General features: G+C 48.0%; 1 protein-coding gene across 9 annotated transcripts in view; it reads left to right on the forward strand.

The window, feature by feature from the left end:
* The window catches only part of LOC103460173 (receptor-type tyrosine-protein phosphatase mu-like), an 86,694-nt gene that overhangs the window by 54,007 nt on the left and 12,687 nt on the right, over window positions 1-20,000 (forward strand). For 2 of the 9 annotated variants that reach the window (XM_081601165.1, XM_081601170.1), the window contains 8 exons: window positions 20-152; window positions 3,020-3,052; window positions 7,061-7,173; window positions 7,535-7,606; window positions 7,878-7,904; window positions 9,541-9,552; window positions 11,378-11,571; window positions 19,804-19,891. In XM_081601165.1, the coding sequence (XP_081457291.1) occupies window positions 20-152; window positions 3,020-3,052; window positions 7,061-7,173; window positions 7,535-7,606; window positions 7,878-7,904; window positions 9,541-9,552; window positions 11,378-11,571; window positions 19,804-19,891 (672 nt within the window). Of the gene's footprint in view, window positions 1-19; window positions 153-3,019; window positions 3,053-4,482; window positions 4,504-7,060; window positions 7,174-7,534; window positions 7,607-7,877; window positions 7,905-9,540; window positions 9,553-11,377; window positions 11,572-19,803; window positions 19,892-20,000 lie in introns of those variants that run through there. The other 7 variants (XM_081601169.1, XM_081601172.1, XM_081601166.1 and 4 more) reach the window with 6 other exon arrangements.

The raw sequence follows: 20,000 nt of genomic DNA on the forward strand, positions 1-20,000 counted from the left end.
TGCTAGTCACTGTTTTCAGGAACTGCAACCAGGAAACCAGAACCGGAGCAGGAGAAACAGACGGACCACACGGTGAAGATTGCTGGGTCCATCGCTGGCATCCTCCTCTTCATCATCATCTTCCTAGGAGTCATCCTCCTGATGAAGAAAAGGTCAGAACCCAACTCACAGAGAACGTCTTCAACATGATTTCTAGTCTTGTGTCATCAGCGACTGAATAATCACAAAGCACCAGTTTGAATCTGCTGTGGGGAAACAAGCAGGTCTGTAGATGTGTGGGGACCACCGGTCTACCGGTCAGTCAGAAACCAGGAAGCTGCTTCGTTTGGCTACAGCGCTACAATGCTAACAGGTCACTGGTCTCACATGGAAATCCACAGCAGACACAGCCGTCTCACTGCTACTGTCCCCCCGCTGACAGACCCCCCCTGTCCGTGGGAACACCCCCCCACTGACAGAACCCCCTCCGATGAAAGAACCCCCCCACTGAAGGTACACTTCACTGACGGTACCCCAAACTTAGAGAACCCCCCCCCACTGACAGTACTCCCCTACTGACAGAACCCCATTGACAGTGGGGGGCTACTGTCCCCCCTACTGACAGAACTCCTGATTCGGTGACTGTGAGGAAGAGGAGGAATAATGGAGCAGATTGCACTAATCACCATTAAATTGTATCTGGACTGACTTTAGTCTCCAACATCAAACACACAGCCCTGCCGAGACACACACACACACACACACACACACACACACACACACACACACACACACACACACACACACACACACACACAGAAAAGCGTCAGGTTTTGGAGAACGTTGGAGATGAGAGAGAAATTTAGATGAAAGAACATTTTATTCTTTTTTCTTGGTCGCCTCAAGCTGAATGGCTGCAGGCTAGAAACACACACATTGTGTGTGTGTGTGTGTGTGTGTGTGTGTGTGTGTGTGTGTGTGTGTGTGTGCGTGTGTGTGTGTGTGTGTGTGTGTGTGTGTGTGTGTGTGTGTGTGTGCGTGTGGGTACAATGTGAGTCGGGTCGATCGAGCTCTGATCTGTGTTCCTGATGCTGCAGAGAGGCGCCTGTTCGGTCTCTAATGAGGTTTTTAATGTTGACAGGGTGCGTTTGATTTCCACTCTGTGACCAAACGGAGGTTAGACTCATTACAGCAGGAGGCTGCGTGCTGCAGGGCAAGGAGACGCTCCTGACATGAAAAACATCCAGCCCTCGTTAGCGGACCCTGTCATGTCGATAGCGAGCTTTTGGAAATGGCCTTTCGTCTCCTTCACACAGCTGCAGATTTATCTGAGAGCGCCGGTTTAAAAAAATCAGCAACAAGCAAACAGATGAGTGGAGAAAATGATGAAAGGAAGAGTCTGAGGCACAGATCTGATGTTTACTCTTGAAACCTGTCCATTTGGGATGTTTGGAGAAATGAAGTGTTAAGAAACACAAACAGCTTCATAAACCGGATGATGACATGTCAGAGACATGGCCAACAGAGACATGGCTAACAGAGACATGGCTAACAGAGACATGGCTAACAGAGACATGGCTAACAGAAACATGGCTAACAGAGACATGGCTAACAGAGACATGGCTAACAGAGACATGGCTAACAGAGACATGGCTAACAGAGACATGGCTAACAGAGACATGGCTAACAGAGACATGGCTAACAGAGACATGGCTAACAGAGACATCGCTAACAGAGACATGGCTAACAGAGACATGGCTAACAGAGACATCGCTAACAGAGACATGGCTAACAGAGACATCGCTAACAGAGACATGGCTAACAGAGACATCGCTAACAGAGACATGGCTAACAGAGACATGGCTAACAGAGACATGGCTAACAGAGACATGGCTAACAGAGACATGGCTAACAGAGACATGGCTAACAGAGACATGGCTAACAGAGACATGGCTAACAGAGACATGGCTAACAGAGACATGGCTAACAGAAACATGGCTAACAGAGACATGGCTAACAGAGACATGGCTAACAGAGACATGGCTAACAGAGACATGGCTAACAGAGACATGGCTAACAGAGACATGGCTAACAGAGACATGGCTAACAGAGACATGGGACATGGCTAACAGAGACATGGCTAACAGAGACATGGCTAACAGAGACATGGCTAACAGTCAGAGTTGTTGCTAACAGTCAAACAGAAGAATGGGAAATAATGAAGGAGCGTTTTCATTTGAGTGGAATCACCCAGGATGTCTCGGTCCCGGACTGGGCCCCCTCTGGTCCCAATCCCAGACCGGGTTCCTCCACTCAAAGAATTGTAAACAGTTGATAACTAAAACTTCAACATAAATGTTGAACTTTATTCAAAGTTCAACATTGAATAATGTTGAACTTTGAATAAAGTTTAGGCAAGTAAATTAGTGCTTTGGAATTTATCTGGAAAATTAATTTAGGCAAAGCTAAGTACGCTAAATGTTTTCAAAGCTAGCTGTACCGCTAATATAAAAACTGCTCTGCTGTTTGCAGATTAGGGTAAGGAGGAAGCATCATGCTATGGGCTGATTCATGTTATGGCAGCATAAACCAGAGGTAGCCTGAGGAAGAGGAGGGGCCCAGTCAGCATCTGGACTGACTGGGACCCAACAGCGAATCAGGGAACAATTTGAAAACACAAACTATCTTCTGAAAGATTTTCTGGGATGTCCAGTGGAGGAAGGGTTTCAGGTGTTGGGAGGACTGGTTGTGGCAGAGGACAGAGCCCAGAGGAACTCCTCTGGCTCCAGATGATTACATCTGCTGCTGGTTTTCTGTTCTGCTTTCAGACTCTGTTTCCATCTCACACATGAAACCTAACCCCGCCCCCACCACCATCACCAGCCAATCAGCATCGCCGCCACCAGCCAATCAATCCTCTGATACTTGAACTCATCTGTTCTGTTGCTTTTTCTTCCAGACATTAATCTTGTTTTTCCTTTTTCTGTTTTTCTTTTTCTTTCCCTCCATTTCATCCCTCTGCTTCGCCCCCACCATTCAGACGAAGAAATTATCACTCCTACACTTACTACCTGTAAGTAACCTGTTTGACCTTTGACCCTAACAACACCTGAGTGTTTCCTGCCAGAGAGCTGATGTGTTTCATAGAAACTATAATTTTCATTATATAATTTTCATTGATCAATAATCAAACTCCATCTTTAAACCTGATATTTGCTGGGAAGTCTGCAGCGACTGGACAGAACTGGGGTCAGGGGTCGTTTCCATGGCGAGCAGTTACCGCTTGGTAACTGAGAGGGTTCAGGCTGATCCTGGACAGCCTGGAGGTTCTGGTGAGAAATCTGGTTCTGAAACAAACTTTGGCTCCATCAGAGGACCAGTGTCCTGATGGATCAGAACCGGATCAGAACCACCAGTCTTCCATTTCTCAAGAACCAGTTTAAACAGATCTGTTACCACTGGTGTCATCTTCCTTTGACTAGACACTAACAACGTTTCACATCACGACGCTGCGATGGGGGCGTGAGAGAAACGATCATGTGATCAGACGGGTTCATTACAAGCAGCTAATGCTATTAACCCTGCAACACTGCACACACACACAATAACACACAATAACACACAGTAACACACAGTAACACACACACAATAACACACACACAATAACACACACACAATAACACACAATAACACACAGTAACACACAGTAACACACACACAATAACACACACACACACACACAATAACACACAATAACACACAGTAACACACAGTAACACACACACAATAACACACACACACACAGTAACACACTGTAACACACACAGTAACACACAGTAACACACACAGTAACACACACAGTAACACACACACACACACACACAACACACACACACACACACACACACACACACACAATAACACACAGTAACACACAGTAACACACACACAGTAACACACACACAATAACACACACACACACAGTAACACACTGTAACACACAGTAACACACACAGAGTGTCTCCTTCCTTGCAGCTAACAGCTTTGTGTTGCCTCTCATTAGATTAGCATAGATTAGCCTTGACATGCGGTGTGTCCATGTTGAGTGTTGTGAAATCAATCATCTCTGACACCTTGCTGATGATGTCATGACACACACACACCTGAACACACACACACATCGATGTCATGACACACACACACCTGAACACACACACACATCGATGTCATGACACACACACACCTGAACACACACACACACCTGAACACACACACACATCGACTGTCTTTTCTGAAGAACATTTCAAAGCTTTTCAGCTGCAGCTTCCTGGAGTTCAGCCTGCTATTCTCTGTGGGGTCAGAGGTCAGGGGTCTGATTGGTCAGAGGGTTCAGCTCTGCAGAAACTTAGACCTAAATACGTAGACGCCTCATGGAGCGGGTCAAAGGTCATGGAGCGGGCCGGCCCGTTGCTGCGATACGTCGGAGCGTCGGCCATATTGAATATGTGCCAGTAGCTAATGCAGGTAAATGGACCGAACTTCACAAAGTTCTACAAAGTATTTAAGTTAATTCCTGTTATTGACACATTTTCTCACACATTAATATATTTGGCAATCAGAGAAAAGACAGTTTCTAACTTTTGATGTGATTATTAATAGTTTTCTGAATAAAGAGCTCAATGTTTGATTTGATAGATTCTGATCATTTTATATTGACATCGATGGACAGACACTTTTACAGTGTTTAATTAAAGAACATATTTACATAATTCCATAATTTAATGTTTAAAAATATGAAGAAAATCTTTAATTTCCTTTTATTTTTGTATATTTTTGCAACGACAATAAACTGATAAATCAGTCACTGTAAAACATGAGTTACATATATTTTTTAGTAGAGTATGATATGTTACGGCAGGGTCCACGTCCCAGTGGGGGACATTGAGTCTGAGTGGACCATGTTCCGTACCTCCATTGCCGAGGTGGCCTATCGGAGCTGCGGCCGCAAGGTTGTTGGTGCCTGTCGCGGCGGCAACCCTCGAACCCGTTGGTGGACAATTTGGTGAGGGATGCTGTCAAGCTGAAGAAGGAGTCCTATCGGGCCTTTTTGGCCTGTGGGACTCCAGAAGCAGCTGATGGGTACCGGCGGGCTAAACGGCATGCGGCTCGGGTTGTCGCTGAGGCAAAAACTCGGGTGTGGGAGGAGTTTGGAGGCCATGGAGACAGACTTCCGTACGGCTTCGAGGCGATTCTGGTCCACCATCCGGCGGCTCAGGAGGGGGAAGCAGTGCAGCACCAACACTGTTTACAGTGGGGATGGTGTGCTGCTGACCTCAACTCGGGACGTTGTGGGCCGGTGGGCGGAATACTTCAAAGACCTCCTCAATCCCACCAACATGCCTTCTGTTGAGGAAGCTGAGCATGGGGACTCTGGGTTGGGCTCTCCAACCTCTGGGGACGAGGTCGCCGAGGTGGTCAAAAAGCTCCTCGGCGGCAGGGCCCCTAGGGTGGCAGGGCCCTGGGGGTGGATGAGGCTCCTAGGGTGGCAGGGCCCCGGGGTGGCAGGGCCCCGGGGGTGGATGAGGCTCCTAGGGTGGCAGGGCCCCGGGGTGGCAGGGCCCCGGGGGTGGATGAGGCTCCTAGGGTGGCAGGGCCCCGGGGTGGCAGGGCCCCGGGGGTGGATGAGGCTCCTAGGGTGGCAGGGCCCCGGGGTGGCAGGGCCCCGGGGGTGGATGAGGCTCCTAGGGTGGCAGGGCCCCGGGGTGGCAGGGCCCCGGGGGTGGATGAGGCTCCTAGGGTGGCAGGGCCCCGGGGTGGCAGGGCCCCGGGGGTGGATGGGATCCGCCTGGAGTTCCTTAAGGCTCTGGATGTTGCAGGGTTGTGTTGACTCACGCGACTCTGCAATATCGCATGGACATCAGGGGCAGTTCCCCTGGATTGGCAGACTGGGGTAGTGGTCCCCCTGTTTAAAAAGGGGGACCGGAGGGTGTGCTCCAATTACAGGGGGGTAACCTCCTGGTCCCGCCTCCTGGTCCCACCTCCTGGTCCCACCTCCTGGTCCCGCCTCCTGGGTTTAGCCTGATCTCTGCCTCTCTGCGCCTCATTGCGTTGGTCTTTTATCAGATTTTTAGCGTGGATTGTCTCTGCAGGCCGATGCTCTGGCTGGAGCAGCAAAGAAAGAGTTGCTGTTTGTGTGTTGGGCTCTGAATCAGAGAAGAAGAGCAAGTGAGACATGAGGGGGTGGAGGGCAGCGCCTCGCCTGGGGGCTCTTTCAGCGTCCTCCATGCTGACCCGGCGCGCACGCGGCGCTGCGCCTTTAAAAGCCCGCTCTGCTATTTCTATATCTGCTCTCAGGTCGGGTTAAACTCTGTGAGCAATCGGACAAATGGATTTTCTTTCCTCAGAATAGAAAGAGAGAAACTAGCAGAGAGGAGGCAGATCAGAAAACACGTTTTCCTCTGCAGCATCCGGAGATCGTTAAAGGGTGGCCACCTCTACAGGTCCATCAGAACCACCAGAACCTGGAGAGGTCCACCAACAGGAGAACCTTGTTGCTCTCCAGAACATTTCACAGAACCTGGAACCCGTCTGGGTTTGGTTCTGCTAAAAGGAATCCATGAAGCCCGATTGTTAATGAGAGACACACGGAGCAGAACCGCAGGCTGGGCCCTACCGGTCTCTTATCCAGAACATTCCACATTAACACACCCACAAAACCACTTTAAGATCCAAGCGGCTGATTCAACTGGACCGAACCAGATCAGAATCACATTAGAACCATTAAGTTCTGCTTGACTTTGTTCTGATTCTGATTGGATTCAATCTGGATCTAGCTGGTTCTACTGGTTCTGATGAAGCTGCAATCTGTTCTAGGCTGATTTTAGTTTCTCTTTATTCACATTTAATGAACATCGAGTCCAAACGGCTCCCTCTGGTGGAGGAGTAACGAGTTAGTGGTTCCCAGGGTTCTGTTGGATTTGGCTGGTCTGATGGATCCTCAGGCGATGGTCCATCTGGGTCCATCTGGGTCCATCTGGGTCCCAACAGAGACTCAGGTCAGCCCCATCGCCTTTGTCTGCAGGAAGTTGGCCAAGAAGAGGAAGGAAACACTGAGCTCCAGACAGGAAATGACTCTGATGGTGAACAGCTCCCAACACACAGCCATGGTGGAAACACACACTCTGAACGGCCACAGTGAGTCCACGCACACACACACACAGCCCCCCCCCCCACACACACACACGCGCGCACACACACACACTCTATCCAATTGGTGGACAGATGGGGACACAAGATGGAGTCAATATGTGGGCGGGGCCCTCTATGGGCGGGGTCATTGTGTGGGCGGGGCCATTATGTGGGCAGTGCCGTAATATGGGCGGGGCCCTTATGTGGGCGGGGTCATTATGTGGGCGGGGCCATTATGTGGGCGGGGCCCTTATGTGGGCGGAGTCAATATATGGGCGTGGTTATTATGTGGGCGGATCCATTATGTGGGCGGGGCCCTTATGTGGGCGGGGTCATGGCTTTGATAAATTCTGCTCTCTCTCTGCAGCCATGTCGTCTCCATCTTCTTTCACCCTGAAGACAAACACCATCAGCACCTCCGTCCCCAACTACTACCCAGGTAACCTTCACAGCAAGACATATGGTCAGTGAACGCATCACACTGACAGTGAACGCATCACACTGACAGCGGCAGCACTGAGTCGTCTTTAGGTCCAGATTTATGAATCATTCGGTGTAAATTATGAACTTCCAGCTGAATTTACTGAAATTCCTCGGTATTTCGGCCGCCAGCCAGACCCACAACGCTCAGTCGCGCTGTGGTCCACTGACTCGTCTCTTTGTCCTGTCTTTCTCTCTGTCTGTCTGCTGCTCTTGTGTCCTGATGGCAGACCCATTCGTACCAACAGCCATCTTGGGTGAGACTCTCTTCCTTGTTTTCTCTGCAGGAGGTTAACGTTCAGGTTTACTGGTAGACAGACCAGAAGAAGACAGGCAGACAGACAGACAGGAAGTGGACCGGCAGGTGAAGGGAGAGGACGGACAGAAAGAGAGACAGGGATTCTCTGGCTTCCATCCATTCCTGCTTGCTTGTTCAGCTGCTTTTGTTTTGTTTTTATTCTCTTTATTTGATTTTAGTGGCCAGTTCTGCCATCTTTACTGCTTTATCGCCAACACTTTTGCTTTTACTTTTGAACTTGAATTAAGTTCCTTCATGTTTTTCTTTGGTTGAAAAGACTCAGTTTGTTTCGTCTTGTTTTATTTGAAATTTAGAATCATTTTTTCTGGTTCCTTGGTTTTCACCGTTTTCTTGTTCTAAAATGATGGTGGGCTTCACTCCATCCCCACATCCACAACATTCCTGCGTGTCGTGTTGACGTCACGTCTGTCTGTGACCTTCAACCTTTGCATGGACACAACACGCTCTGGTGGACTTTGGGAGTGGGAATAACACAGGAGCTTTTTTACTTCCTCATATTCAGCGTAAAATCTGAATGAACTCAGAATAATAATAATAATGGAGCGCTCACTAACCTGTGATATTTTCTAGCACATGTCAACAGTCGGTTTGAGTTTCGATCAGTGTTTCTGTTTGATTGTCTGATTTAAAGAACCTCCACAGCAGCCTGTCAGTAGTTGGACCTATGGGTTCATAGCTTCGGTCCAGGGCACAGAGCCATAGTTTGAACAGAAACCATGCCTTTAACTGCCCACCATGACCGCACAGTGTTTAATCAGATGGGGCTCCCATGGGCCCCAGCTGAACATGCCAAACACCTGCAGGACATCCAGAGTCCTCCCAGCCTGTTGAGTCATTAGTTGAGCCCCTTCATGGAGACGTTGGGGTTACCATCGCACCCCGATCACCACCCAGGACCCCAAACTGAAGCTTTCAGCATGCCATCTTCCACGGCCTTTCATGCTCCAGTACACTAGCTGAGGAACCTCCTGCATTGCAGACGCTCCAGAAACCACCGAGCGTTTTGGATGATTCTAGTGCCCCATAAGGGTCTTTGTCCAGTGTGAAGGTGTCCTCCAGCATCCGGGAAGTCCTGTGATCAGTTTCATCCAGACAATAAGAATCCTCTGATGGACAACGTTCAAAGACATTTCTTAGTAGCAATTAATGTTTCCTATTTCCTGTTGAAAACAATATATGGTGCCTTTGGCCTAACAGACTCCTCCCTGACCTAAAATAGCCCCAATATGCCTTAAAATGTAGGATACGTCAGTGGACAGGCAGGCAATAGAAACTCTGCTTAGCTAGTTAGAGGATCAGGAATCCGAGGACAAACTGGGTGGTTCAGGATATTAGCCAGGTTAGCTAGGTTGGTCATGTTACTTAGCTTAGCAAAATCAGCTAGATTGGCTAGGTTAGACAGGTCAGCAAGGTTAGCTAGGTCAGGGTTAGCTATCCTCTGGTAGAAGGGTCCGGAGTTCAGCAGAGCTCCTACAGTGTTTGGTACTAGCTGTGTTAGCAGCTAGCTAAAAGCTAAAGTTGTTGCTCATCTCGTGTCTCCTCTCTTCTTCTCTTCTTTCCGTCTCTGTGTAAAGTGCCCATTAATGGTAAGTGGTTAAACTTGGGGCTGAGTAGGGGGGGGCTCGTGTTTGGGGGTGTCACCACTTTGCATGGAGCCACACCCATTACCTGCTGTGATGTCATCATTAGTATGGCAGAGTTTCATTTGTACCCTCTGTCATGATGTCACAACCCAAGCCCCTCCCATCATTCTGTATTTAACCAATCAGCTCATTTGATGTCTTCTGATTGGTTGTTTCATCCATCCAATCACCAGCCACCACCGCCATCACCTGGTCCATCTTCCTCACCTTGACTGGTTGGACTGTTCAGGTAGAGAGTTTCTGATTGGTCAGGTAGCCCCCAGGCTAGCCAATAAGAACAGCTAGAGAGCGTAGTGGAAGGTGTGTCCGCCGTGTCTTTGCTGAAACGTCCCTGCCAGAGTTCTGGACGGGTCCGATGTCCACTTCACGACCAAGGTTTGTTCTTTTCCAGGACTCTGAACTCTGCTCTGTTCACACTGCCACTCCAAGAACCCAAACTGTTCTGGACCCGTCCACACAGGCAGAACCAGGCTGTTCTGGACTGGTCCAGTTTTACTCTTTGTACCGGACCGTGCTGGATCTGGACTGGATGTAGACCAGTACCCTTACTGGGACTAAAGCTGGGATCTTTGGCCGCAGTGTGGAAAGAGTCCATCATCATCCTCTGTCCAGACATGTAATGTGATGTCATTCATCTGTGTTGTCATGGTGACAGTCTTGTAGGAGTGGATGTGGACCAGAACTTGGTTCTGGACAGACTCAGTGCAGACTGGTTTCTCTAAATGAAGCTTGACTCATTCTCTCCAGACTTTGACTAGACCACATTTGACTCTCTATTCGGACCAATTTACATGTGGAAGGTTTCCTCACAGAACCAAGGAGCCTGACAGAGCAGGGGGAAAGAGAACCGCAGCAGCTGGAGATGGAGCAGATGATGAAGTTCTGGTTCCAATAGAACCGAGTCGACCTGACCCAGGTGTGGGAAAACAGCCTAAAACGGTTTGGGAATAAAACAATTTCAAAAACTCAGGGCTTCAGTCACAACCACGAAGGAGAATAGTTTGAAGCTTCTTGGTTATTGACAAGGTTGTTGGAGGAACTCTGTGGTCCAGGAGGAGCATCGTTTGAACAGGAGCTACGGGGCTTGGGATTAGGGATTAGGGGTTATGGATTAGGGATTAGGGATTAGGAGTTAGGGGTTATGGATTAGGGGTTAGGGATTAGGGGTTAGGGATTATGGATTAGGGGTTAGGGAAGGGCTCTCTCTGTAGGCAGGAGCTGGGGTCAGATTCTGACTATCTGGGAAACTCAGAAGAGGTCGGTGTAGATGAACCAGCTTCTGGACCACCTGGGGGGTTTGATGGTCTGGATCCAAGCCGTGAAGTGATCAGGAGGTACAGAGAGGCGATGCTCGGGGTGATCCACTCTGGATTGAAACCCGAAGGTCCTCCAGGTCCAGCAGGACGGGCTGTTGGTCCTGGAAGTGAAGCTCTGAGGTCTTCCTGTGGAGAGGACATGTGGTTTGTGTCTCCTGAAGGAAAGTCCAGTCGGTAGAGATGTCTTCTCAGGAGCGGATGGACCTCTAGAGGGTTCTCCTGGTTCTGTGGGGAACGGCCTTCATCAGTGTTCACCCAGTCAGAGTCTGTCCAGAACAAAGCTTCAGCATCAGATTTTGTGTCTCAGATCATCTTCAGACCGAACCGGATCTGGTTCTGCTGGATCATTAGAAACGAACAGATTCTGGTTCTATCTGGGTCAGCCTGGTCCAGTCCATCACATGTCCACACTGACCTGCTGTCTGATGGGCCCGTCTTCTGTTCCTCTGCAGACGACAGCAGCCACACCATGACCAGTGAAACCAGCAGCCTGGTCCAGTCCCACTACAAGCAGCGGGAGGCGGAGCGGGAGGCGCTGCCCTACCAGACGGGTCAGCTGCACCCGGCCATCCGGGTCGCCGACCTGCTGCAGCACATCACCCAGATGAAGTGTGCCGAGGGCTATGGGTTCAAGGAGGAGTACGAGGTGAGAACACGACTGTCTGACCCAGCTGATATCAAATGGATCAGAACCGGTGGGGCTCTGCTCGGCCCTGGTGGAATGATTCCTAGACCGGAGCCAGAACCGAAACCTGCGCCGGTCCTCCAGGGTTACCGTCACTCCTGGTAGAACTAAAACTAAAAGTTTCCGTAAAGGAGGCTGAGGCGTCAGCAGGGGAACCAGAACCGCCCAGGGAGTCTAACGGACCGGCCCAGTTTCACACCCTGCCATCATGCATCCATTGCTCCGGTCTGGTTTTGAGCCCCCTCTGACCTTTAGATCCAGCTTCAGTTCTGACCCGGCCCATTCTTAGTCCGCTGGGTTCCCTGGCTGCAGCCACACCGTGTGAGTCCAACAAGTCCAGTGCTGGTTCTGGTCCTGAACAAACTAGGTCCTCTCTGTCCAAGTACTTCAGCAGTGGAGTGTGGTGCAGCCAGTTTCTGCCAGTCCCAGACCGAGACCTCTCTGGTTGGCTGATCCGATCAACGATCAATGATATCAATCCGTCAACCAGTCCCAGAACCAATCAGAGTCCTCCCTGAATGATCTGATCATCTGCTGAGAGGAAGGTCTTCAGTGATGATTAGTCTGGAGGTTCTGGAGGTTCTGGAGGTTCTGGAGGAACTGCAGCAAAAACGGAAACCACAGAAAATCCTTCCAATAATGTTCTCTAAAAGCTGCAGGTTGGAGCTTCTCGAAATCTGTGTGTGTGTGTGTGTGTGTGTGCGTGTGTGTGTGTGTGTGTGTGTGTGTTTGTCCATTTTAACAGGAGAAACTTACTAATGGATGTTACTTACCTGAACACACACACTCACAGACATACATTATAGATCTTCCCTGCAGCTAATGGGCCCAAACAGGGAATGGCTAAAGTGTGTGTGTGTGTGTGTGTGTGTGTGTGTGTGTGTGTGTGTGTGTGTGTGTGTGTGTGTGTGTGTGAGCTGTGTGTGTGTGAGCTGTGTGCTTGCGGGCTGCCCTCAGGGCTGATCCATTATACATACTGAATACACACTCAGAGTTTTCACTCTCCATTTGCAGAAAGTTATCAAGCAGCAAGGAGTTCTGTTCTGGTTCTGTTCTGGTTCTGTTCTGGTTCTGCTCTGGTTCTGCTCTGGTTCTGGTCTGGTTCTGGTCTGTTCTGACCCGGTCTCTAGCCGGAATGGCTCCCAGTTCACGTCTCTCCACACCGGTAGGTTCTGTGAGCTGGTTCTGATCCAAATCAGGATCCATTAATGAGACAAACTGAGCTCAGGTCCAATTCAAAGGCAACAAGTCTGCTCCAATCTTCAGAACCAACAACTGGACCCAATCAGGTTTTAGAACCAGAACCAGGAAAGGAAGCATGGCTGCAGCAATGATCCAGGCTGTGGAGAACAGGACCGGTTCTGGATCCTTCTGGGTTCACACAGTACAGGTAACGAGGGACCCAACAGACGGGGCAGCCGGGGTCAAGACAGGGTCCCGGACGATCCCCTAGCAGAACCACAGGTCCGGTACCAGACCAGGCAACTCTGTATTGGTGGCCTCCTGATGAAGAACACTGAGGTCTTCGTCCACGGTGGACCAGAAGGTCTTCATCAGGATCGGACCGAGCTCAGGGTGGTCCCGACCCACTTGGCGGGGGATTCGACCCTCTGAGGGGTGGGGGGGTCCCCACCCTCTGAGGGGTGGGGGGGTCCCGACCCTCTGAGGGGTGGGGGGTACGACCCTCTGAGGGGTGGGGAGGTCCCGACCCTCTGAGGGGGGTGGGGGGGGATCCCGACCCTCTGAGGGGTGGGGGGGTCCGACCCTCTGAGGGGGGTGGGATCCCGACCCTCTGAGGGGTGGGGATCCCGACCCTCTGTGGGTGGGGGGGATCCCGACCCTCTGATGGGGGTGGGGGGGGATCCCGACCCTCTGAGGAGACGTCTTGTTACCGGCCAGGTGTCTCAGTCACAGAAATAAAACGTAAACATGTCAGGATCCGCCTTTTCACCCAGATTTTCAGACCCATTTTGTGAAGTGAGTGATGATTTGTTGATGAGGTGAGATGGGCCACCGGTCGCCCCACTCATGACTCTTGTCTCCCTGGTCCCTCCATGCTTTTCTAATTAATCTGATTGGACAGCTCAATGAGGTAAGACGCCTTCCTGGTTTTCTGTGTTTCTGTCGTAGATTCGGGTTTAGCTAGCACCTTTGTTAGCACTCTGCTAGGCTAGCTCCACCTAGGCCCAGTTTGTTTATCTGCATTACACGCCAGTCTCCAGGGCAACCCTGAAACACGTCTGCACCCATCAGGATCTCTGTGTCTGATTCAGGGGATGTTCCTGGAAGGCATGGGGTTAGGGTTAGCGCTGGTAGCATGGGTGTTAATAGGGGGAAACCAGCACCACACCCACTGGTCAGGACCTCTGTACCAGCATGGAACTGGGTTCTTATGCAGACTAGTGACAGAACTGGAAGGAGTTGATTTACAGGGCGGCCAGCAGAGAGCATCTGGCTTCCAGTAGCTGAGGGGCGTAATGGGTACCCCATAAGTGGAGGCTATAGCTCTAGAGTTCCTGACTGTGAGAACGTTGCTGCATGCTTTCCTCTTTGTGTCTCTCCCCATTTCCTGTCTAATGACTGCCAGGAAAGAAAAACCAGTGACGGCTGTCACTGGAACCATTGGGTCGTTGAGGAACCCCCAAACATCCAATTGACCCGTGTTGGAAACACTCCAACATCCAAAGATCTCACAGGGACTGGGCATCCTCACTGACACACTGGTTCTAACACCTGTTCACTGGGACATCTGTCTCCTCCACCCGCCCTCATGCAGACCCCGTCCTCCCCATGACCCCTGACCCCGTGTGCCTCCATCAGTGCTGCTAATGCTCGTCCTCTCTGCATGTTGACCTTCTCTGACTGTCAGATGCTCCAGTAGCTGCTTGAAGAGAGTATCACTTCACTACTGATGCCCCCTGGTGGACAGTTTGTGAATCTGATCATTTCCATCCCATCACTGGTCTGCATGAGGTCCCAGTTACATCCTACTGGGAGTTGAACTGGTTCTGTCAGTGTCCAGTGGTGGCTGGATCCAGCTGACCTCTGGAGCCAGATGACTGGACTGGGTGTTAGATTTATTCTTATTTTCACAGAAACTTTGGGTTTTGTGTGTGTGAGGGTGACAGCTGTGCTCCCAGCCGGCTGGATGCTCAGAAGGACTGAGGAATACGGAGGCTTCTAGATGACTCTAGTTCTGTTTCCACCACCAGGAGAACCTCCTGCTCAGGGACTCGGTTCAGTAGGAAGTTTCAGCAGCGCCACCGCTGGCGCCATTCCAGTCCCCTCCTCACCCAGGTCCTCCTAGTCATGTCCAGCCAGGTGCCTGTTGGCCCCTGACCAACCAGGCCCCCACAAAATAGTTTTGTTTTTTTCATAGAAATTTTAAAAGAATTGGTGCTCAGTCAATTACAAAATTAATCATATTATGTTTTATAAATTGTGTATAGCAGTAATAAATGAATGTTGGCCCTCCCAGACCAAAACACACATCCATATTTGCCCTGAACCCTCCTGGATCTGCATGTTCCTCCCTGCTTGGAGGCTTCAGAGTGACGCTGTTCAGCAGCAGACAGCAGGAAACACGAACGATTGTGGCTGGTACTGTGCTAAGAAAGGTAATAAAGTCAGGTTTTCAAAAAACATAGAGACAGAGAGAAAAAGGTAAAAGTGTCAATTTGGACAGTGGTGGAGAAAGTACTCAAAAAATGTACTTAAGTAAAAGTCAAAGTACCACATTAACATTTTACTTAAGTAAAAGTAAAAAAGTACTGGCTTTTAAAAATACTTAAGTATTAAAAGTAAAAGTACTCGCTGAATGCATTACCTAATCGCTAATATCATTAAGTGAACTGATTATATTTAATTTTAATATATCAGAAATGTGCCATTTTAATGAACAGCCACAGATAAAACATGTTTTTATTGAGTTTATTCTGTAACATAGTTTAGACTCAGACATGTGATTCTATGCATCATAATTTCAGGGATGGAAACATCTTGTCTCCTGTCCTAACATAACATGAACTTCACTTTTTTTGCCACACATTTATTTTGAAAGAAATCCAACTGGCAGAGGAGGACATGGAACCAAGGAGCCTCGTAGCAGAGTTTTAGTCTGGACCACTGAACCCAAGACCAAATCAAAACCAGCACCCCATGCTACATGACAATAACATTAAGTGCACCTATCAAAACTGCTTCTCAAATTGATCTGAAAGATTCGCTTTCCCAACTAGATATTAAATACTTAGACCTGAAATAAATTTAACCAGTGACAATTCAAACTCTTCTTCATTCTGTTTTGCTTTCATCTATGTGCCACAATACACAGAGGTCTCCTGCCATCCCTAAAGAAATAACACCCTGGGCGGTTGCCCATATTGCCAATGTCAGAAATAATAATTGTCTGCACCATTAAACATAGCAATTAACAACGCTCAACTATGAACACTGTCCACCGTGACTGTTCTCATCCTCCCTCCTGCTGCAACGTCTGCCACCATGACAGGTGACGAAAACAAAGAGCAATGAGCATGCTCTGTGTTCTTATGTTCTTGTTTTATTTATTCGCCAATTAAATATAAAGATATTTTAATGAAATAAAATAGCTACTGCAGTGTACGCAGAGCATTACAAGAACATAGAACGGCTCTCAGTGAGGCTTCAGCACTATAGGACTTGGTCAAGATCCGTCCAGAAGAATCGGATCGTCCATGAATGTCATATTACAATATTGCACTTTGGTCACAGCGTTGTCCCATATATGCAACACCTCAGTCAAAACCTCCACACAGTAATTCAGCACATGAGTGACAACTTTTTTTCATCGCAGATGCAACATGTGTTTCAGTCAGTACAGCTAGCTTTGCTAGCATCACGTCCACGGAGCTTACCTTTCTTTAAGGTACCTTTCTTCCTTCCAAGTGACGTTAAAAGTTGGACGAAGTCCCACCGTCTGTGAAAGCGAAGCGCTGCTGATTTTACATGTCGCCATATCTTATGATTTATGCAGATATTATATTACTGACGCTCAGAGGAAACCACTGCGCATGTCTGGAGCTCCGCGTGCGAGTAAAGGTGGAGCCGATGGGTGACAACAGACACTAAGTCACGTTATTGCTGGGATTTTACGGCGCCACCTTAAATCCCTGAACTTCACATTTTAATGGAAGAAAAGAGCAACGAGACTTGGATGTAACGAGTAACGAGACAGTTTGTAGAAATGTAGTGAAGTAGAAAGTACAGATACTTACTGTAAAATGTAGTGGAGTAAAAGTAGAAAGTACCCATTATTAAATCTACTTAAGTAAAGTACAGATACACGAAAATTGTACTTAAGTACAGTAACGAAGTACTTGTACTTCGTTACTTCCCACCACTGAATTTGGAACACAGTTTTCTCCAAGAGAGGTGAGTAGACTGTGTGAGAATATTAACCATTTAGCATAATTAGCTTAGCTACAGACTGTTAGCATCCTTTTCACTAGCATTTAATGAATTAAGGAAATAATTTACCAACATCTTCATATATTTGGTATATGAATATACAGAGGAGCAGTGGTGGAGAAAGTACTCAAAAAATTTACTTAAGTAAAAGTCAAAGTACCACATTAACATTTTACTTAAGTAAAAAAGTACTGGTTTTTAAAAATACTTAAGTATTAAAAGTAAAAGTACTCGCTGAATGGATTACCTAATCGCTAATATCATTAAGTGAACTGATCATATGATCATATGCCACAGATTAAACATGTTTTTATTGAGTTTACTCTGTAACATAGTTTAGACTTAGATATGTGATTCTTTGCATCATAATTTCAGGGATGGAAACATCTTGTCTCCTGTCCTAACATAACATGAACTTCACTTTTTTTGCCACACATTTATTTTGAAAGAAATCCAACTGGCAGAGGAGGACATGGAACCAAGGAGCCTCGTAGCAGAGTTTTAGTCTGGACCACCGAACCCAAGACTAAATCAAAACCAGCACCCCATGCTACATGACAATAACATTAAATTTACCTATCAAAACTGCTTCTCAAATTGATCTGAAAGATTCACTTTCCCATAAAAACACCTGGATATGAAATACTTAGAGCTGAAATATATTTAACCAGTATCAATTCAAACTCTTCTTCATTCTGTTTTGCTTTCATCTCTGTGCCACAATACACAGAGGTCTCCTGCCATCCCTAAAGAAATAACACCCTGGGCGGTTGCCCATATTGCCAATGTCAGAAATAATAATTGTCTGCACCATTAAACATAGCAATTAACAACGCTCAACTATGAACACTGTCCACCGTGACTGTTCTCATCCTCCCTCCTGCTGCAACGTCTGCCACCATGACAGGTGACGAAAACAAAGAGCAATGAGCATGCTCTGTGTTCTTATGTTCTTGTTTTATTTATTCACCAATTAAATATAAAGATATTTTAATGAAATAAAATAGCTACTGCAGTGTACGCAGAGCATTACAAGAACAAAGAACGGCTCTCAGTGAGGCTTCAGTCCTATAGGACTTGGTCAAGATCCGTCCAGAAGAATCGGATCGTTCCTGAATGTCATCACTATATCGCACTTTGGTCACAGCGTTGTCCCATATCTGCGACATGTCAGTCATCACAGATGTAACATGTGTCTCTGTACAGCTAGCTTTGCTAGCATCACGTCCACAGATCTTACCTTTCTTTAAGCTTTCCTTCCAAGTGACGTTAAAAATTGGACGAAGTCCCACCGTCTGTGAAAGCTGCTGATTTTACATGTCGCCATATCTTATGATTTATGCAGATATTATATTACTGACACTATTATTAGATATTACTATTAGATATTACTATTACTATTACTAGATATTACTAGATATTACTATTACTTACACTTTTATATAAATATTTTTCTTTGCATATTTTTAAACTGTCATTATGTTGTGACAGTATGATATCTGTGAAAAGTCTCTTTCCTCTGCCTTCTCGCAAAGCTAGAAACAACCAGGCTGAGGCAGGAGAGTTTTAGTCAATCACAATCTCATGTTGCTGCTGGGTCACACAACAAATTGTTCCAAGGTGCTGGAGTTAAACTCAAGTGCTGCATGATGTGGTAGGATTCAGAACCAGAACATCTCCAGAGCTTACCTTTGGGTCCAGACCGGTCCAAAAGGAGGAGAACCTTCTTTGGTTGTAGAAACTGACGGAAATGGAAACTTTAGTCTCCAGTGTTGCTCAGAACCCTCTAAGATGTTCTGGCCCATTTAAGCATCATCCTGTTGAGCCTCAGAACCACCAAAGAGACGACTGGACCTCACAGAACCACTGCTAACACCAAGGTCCACTTTAGAAAATGACTGGGTTCTTGCAAGGTTCTGGTTATAACCAGAAACCCAAAACCAATGAGCCGAACAGCTGCAACATGTTCCTGTAGCTGGTACAAGGCCTGACCTTTGACCTTTCAGAAACAGGATGGAAACCACCGCCTGAAGAGCGCACACACACGCATGCACACACACACACACATCACACACGCATGCACACACACACACATCACACACACACATCACACAGGCATGCACACACACACACAGGCATGCACACACACGCATGCACACACACACACATCACACACACACACACATCACACACACACACATCACACACACACACACATCACACACACACACACAGTGGGCCGCAAACAGACGGAGAGGTTCTGCCAGCACTCATTAGTTCCATTCTTTGCTGTTTTCGTTTCTCCTGTCTTTGTTCCTCACTGTCACACTGTGTGTGTGTGTGTGTGTGTGTGTGTGTGTGTGTGTGTGAGAGTGTGTGTGTGTGTGTGTGTGTGTGTGTGTGTGTGTGTGAGAGTGTGTGTGTGTGTGTGTGTGTGTGTGTGTGTGTGTGTGTGTGTGTGTGTGTGAGAGTGTGTGTGTGTGTGTGTGTGTGTGTGTGTGTGTGTGTGTGTGTGTGTGTGTGTGTGTGTGGTGGAGAATTTTAAATGTTTGTTTCCTCTTCCAGAACCTGGATTGGTCTGAATCTCTGAGTCTTTGTTTCCTCACAGCCTCCGTCTGTAATTGGACTTAATCATGTGTTTTGTCCATGGAGGCGGACGCCGAGCAGCAAATCAAACGCACCCTGTGCATTATTCATGTCCTTCATGGCTGCAGTGATCTGAACAAACTGTCTGTGTTCCAACAGAGCTTCTTTGAGGGACAGTCTGCTCCATGGGACTCCGCCAAGAAGGACGAGAACCGCATGAAGAACCGATACGGGAACATCATCGCCTGTAAGAACCGGGCCTGGGCCTAGACCCACATGGGGCCCAGGGTTTCACCACATGGGGCCCGGGGTTTTACCACATGGGGCCTGGGGTTTCACCATATGGGCCCAGTGTT

This window comes from Poecilia reticulata, chromosome 20 (assembly GCF_904066995.2).
Source record: "Poecilia reticulata chromosome 20, P_reticulata-male-v2, whole genome shotgun sequence".
Taxonomy (NCBI): domain Eukaryota; kingdom Metazoa; phylum Chordata; class Actinopteri; order Cyprinodontiformes; family Poeciliidae; genus Poecilia; species Poecilia reticulata.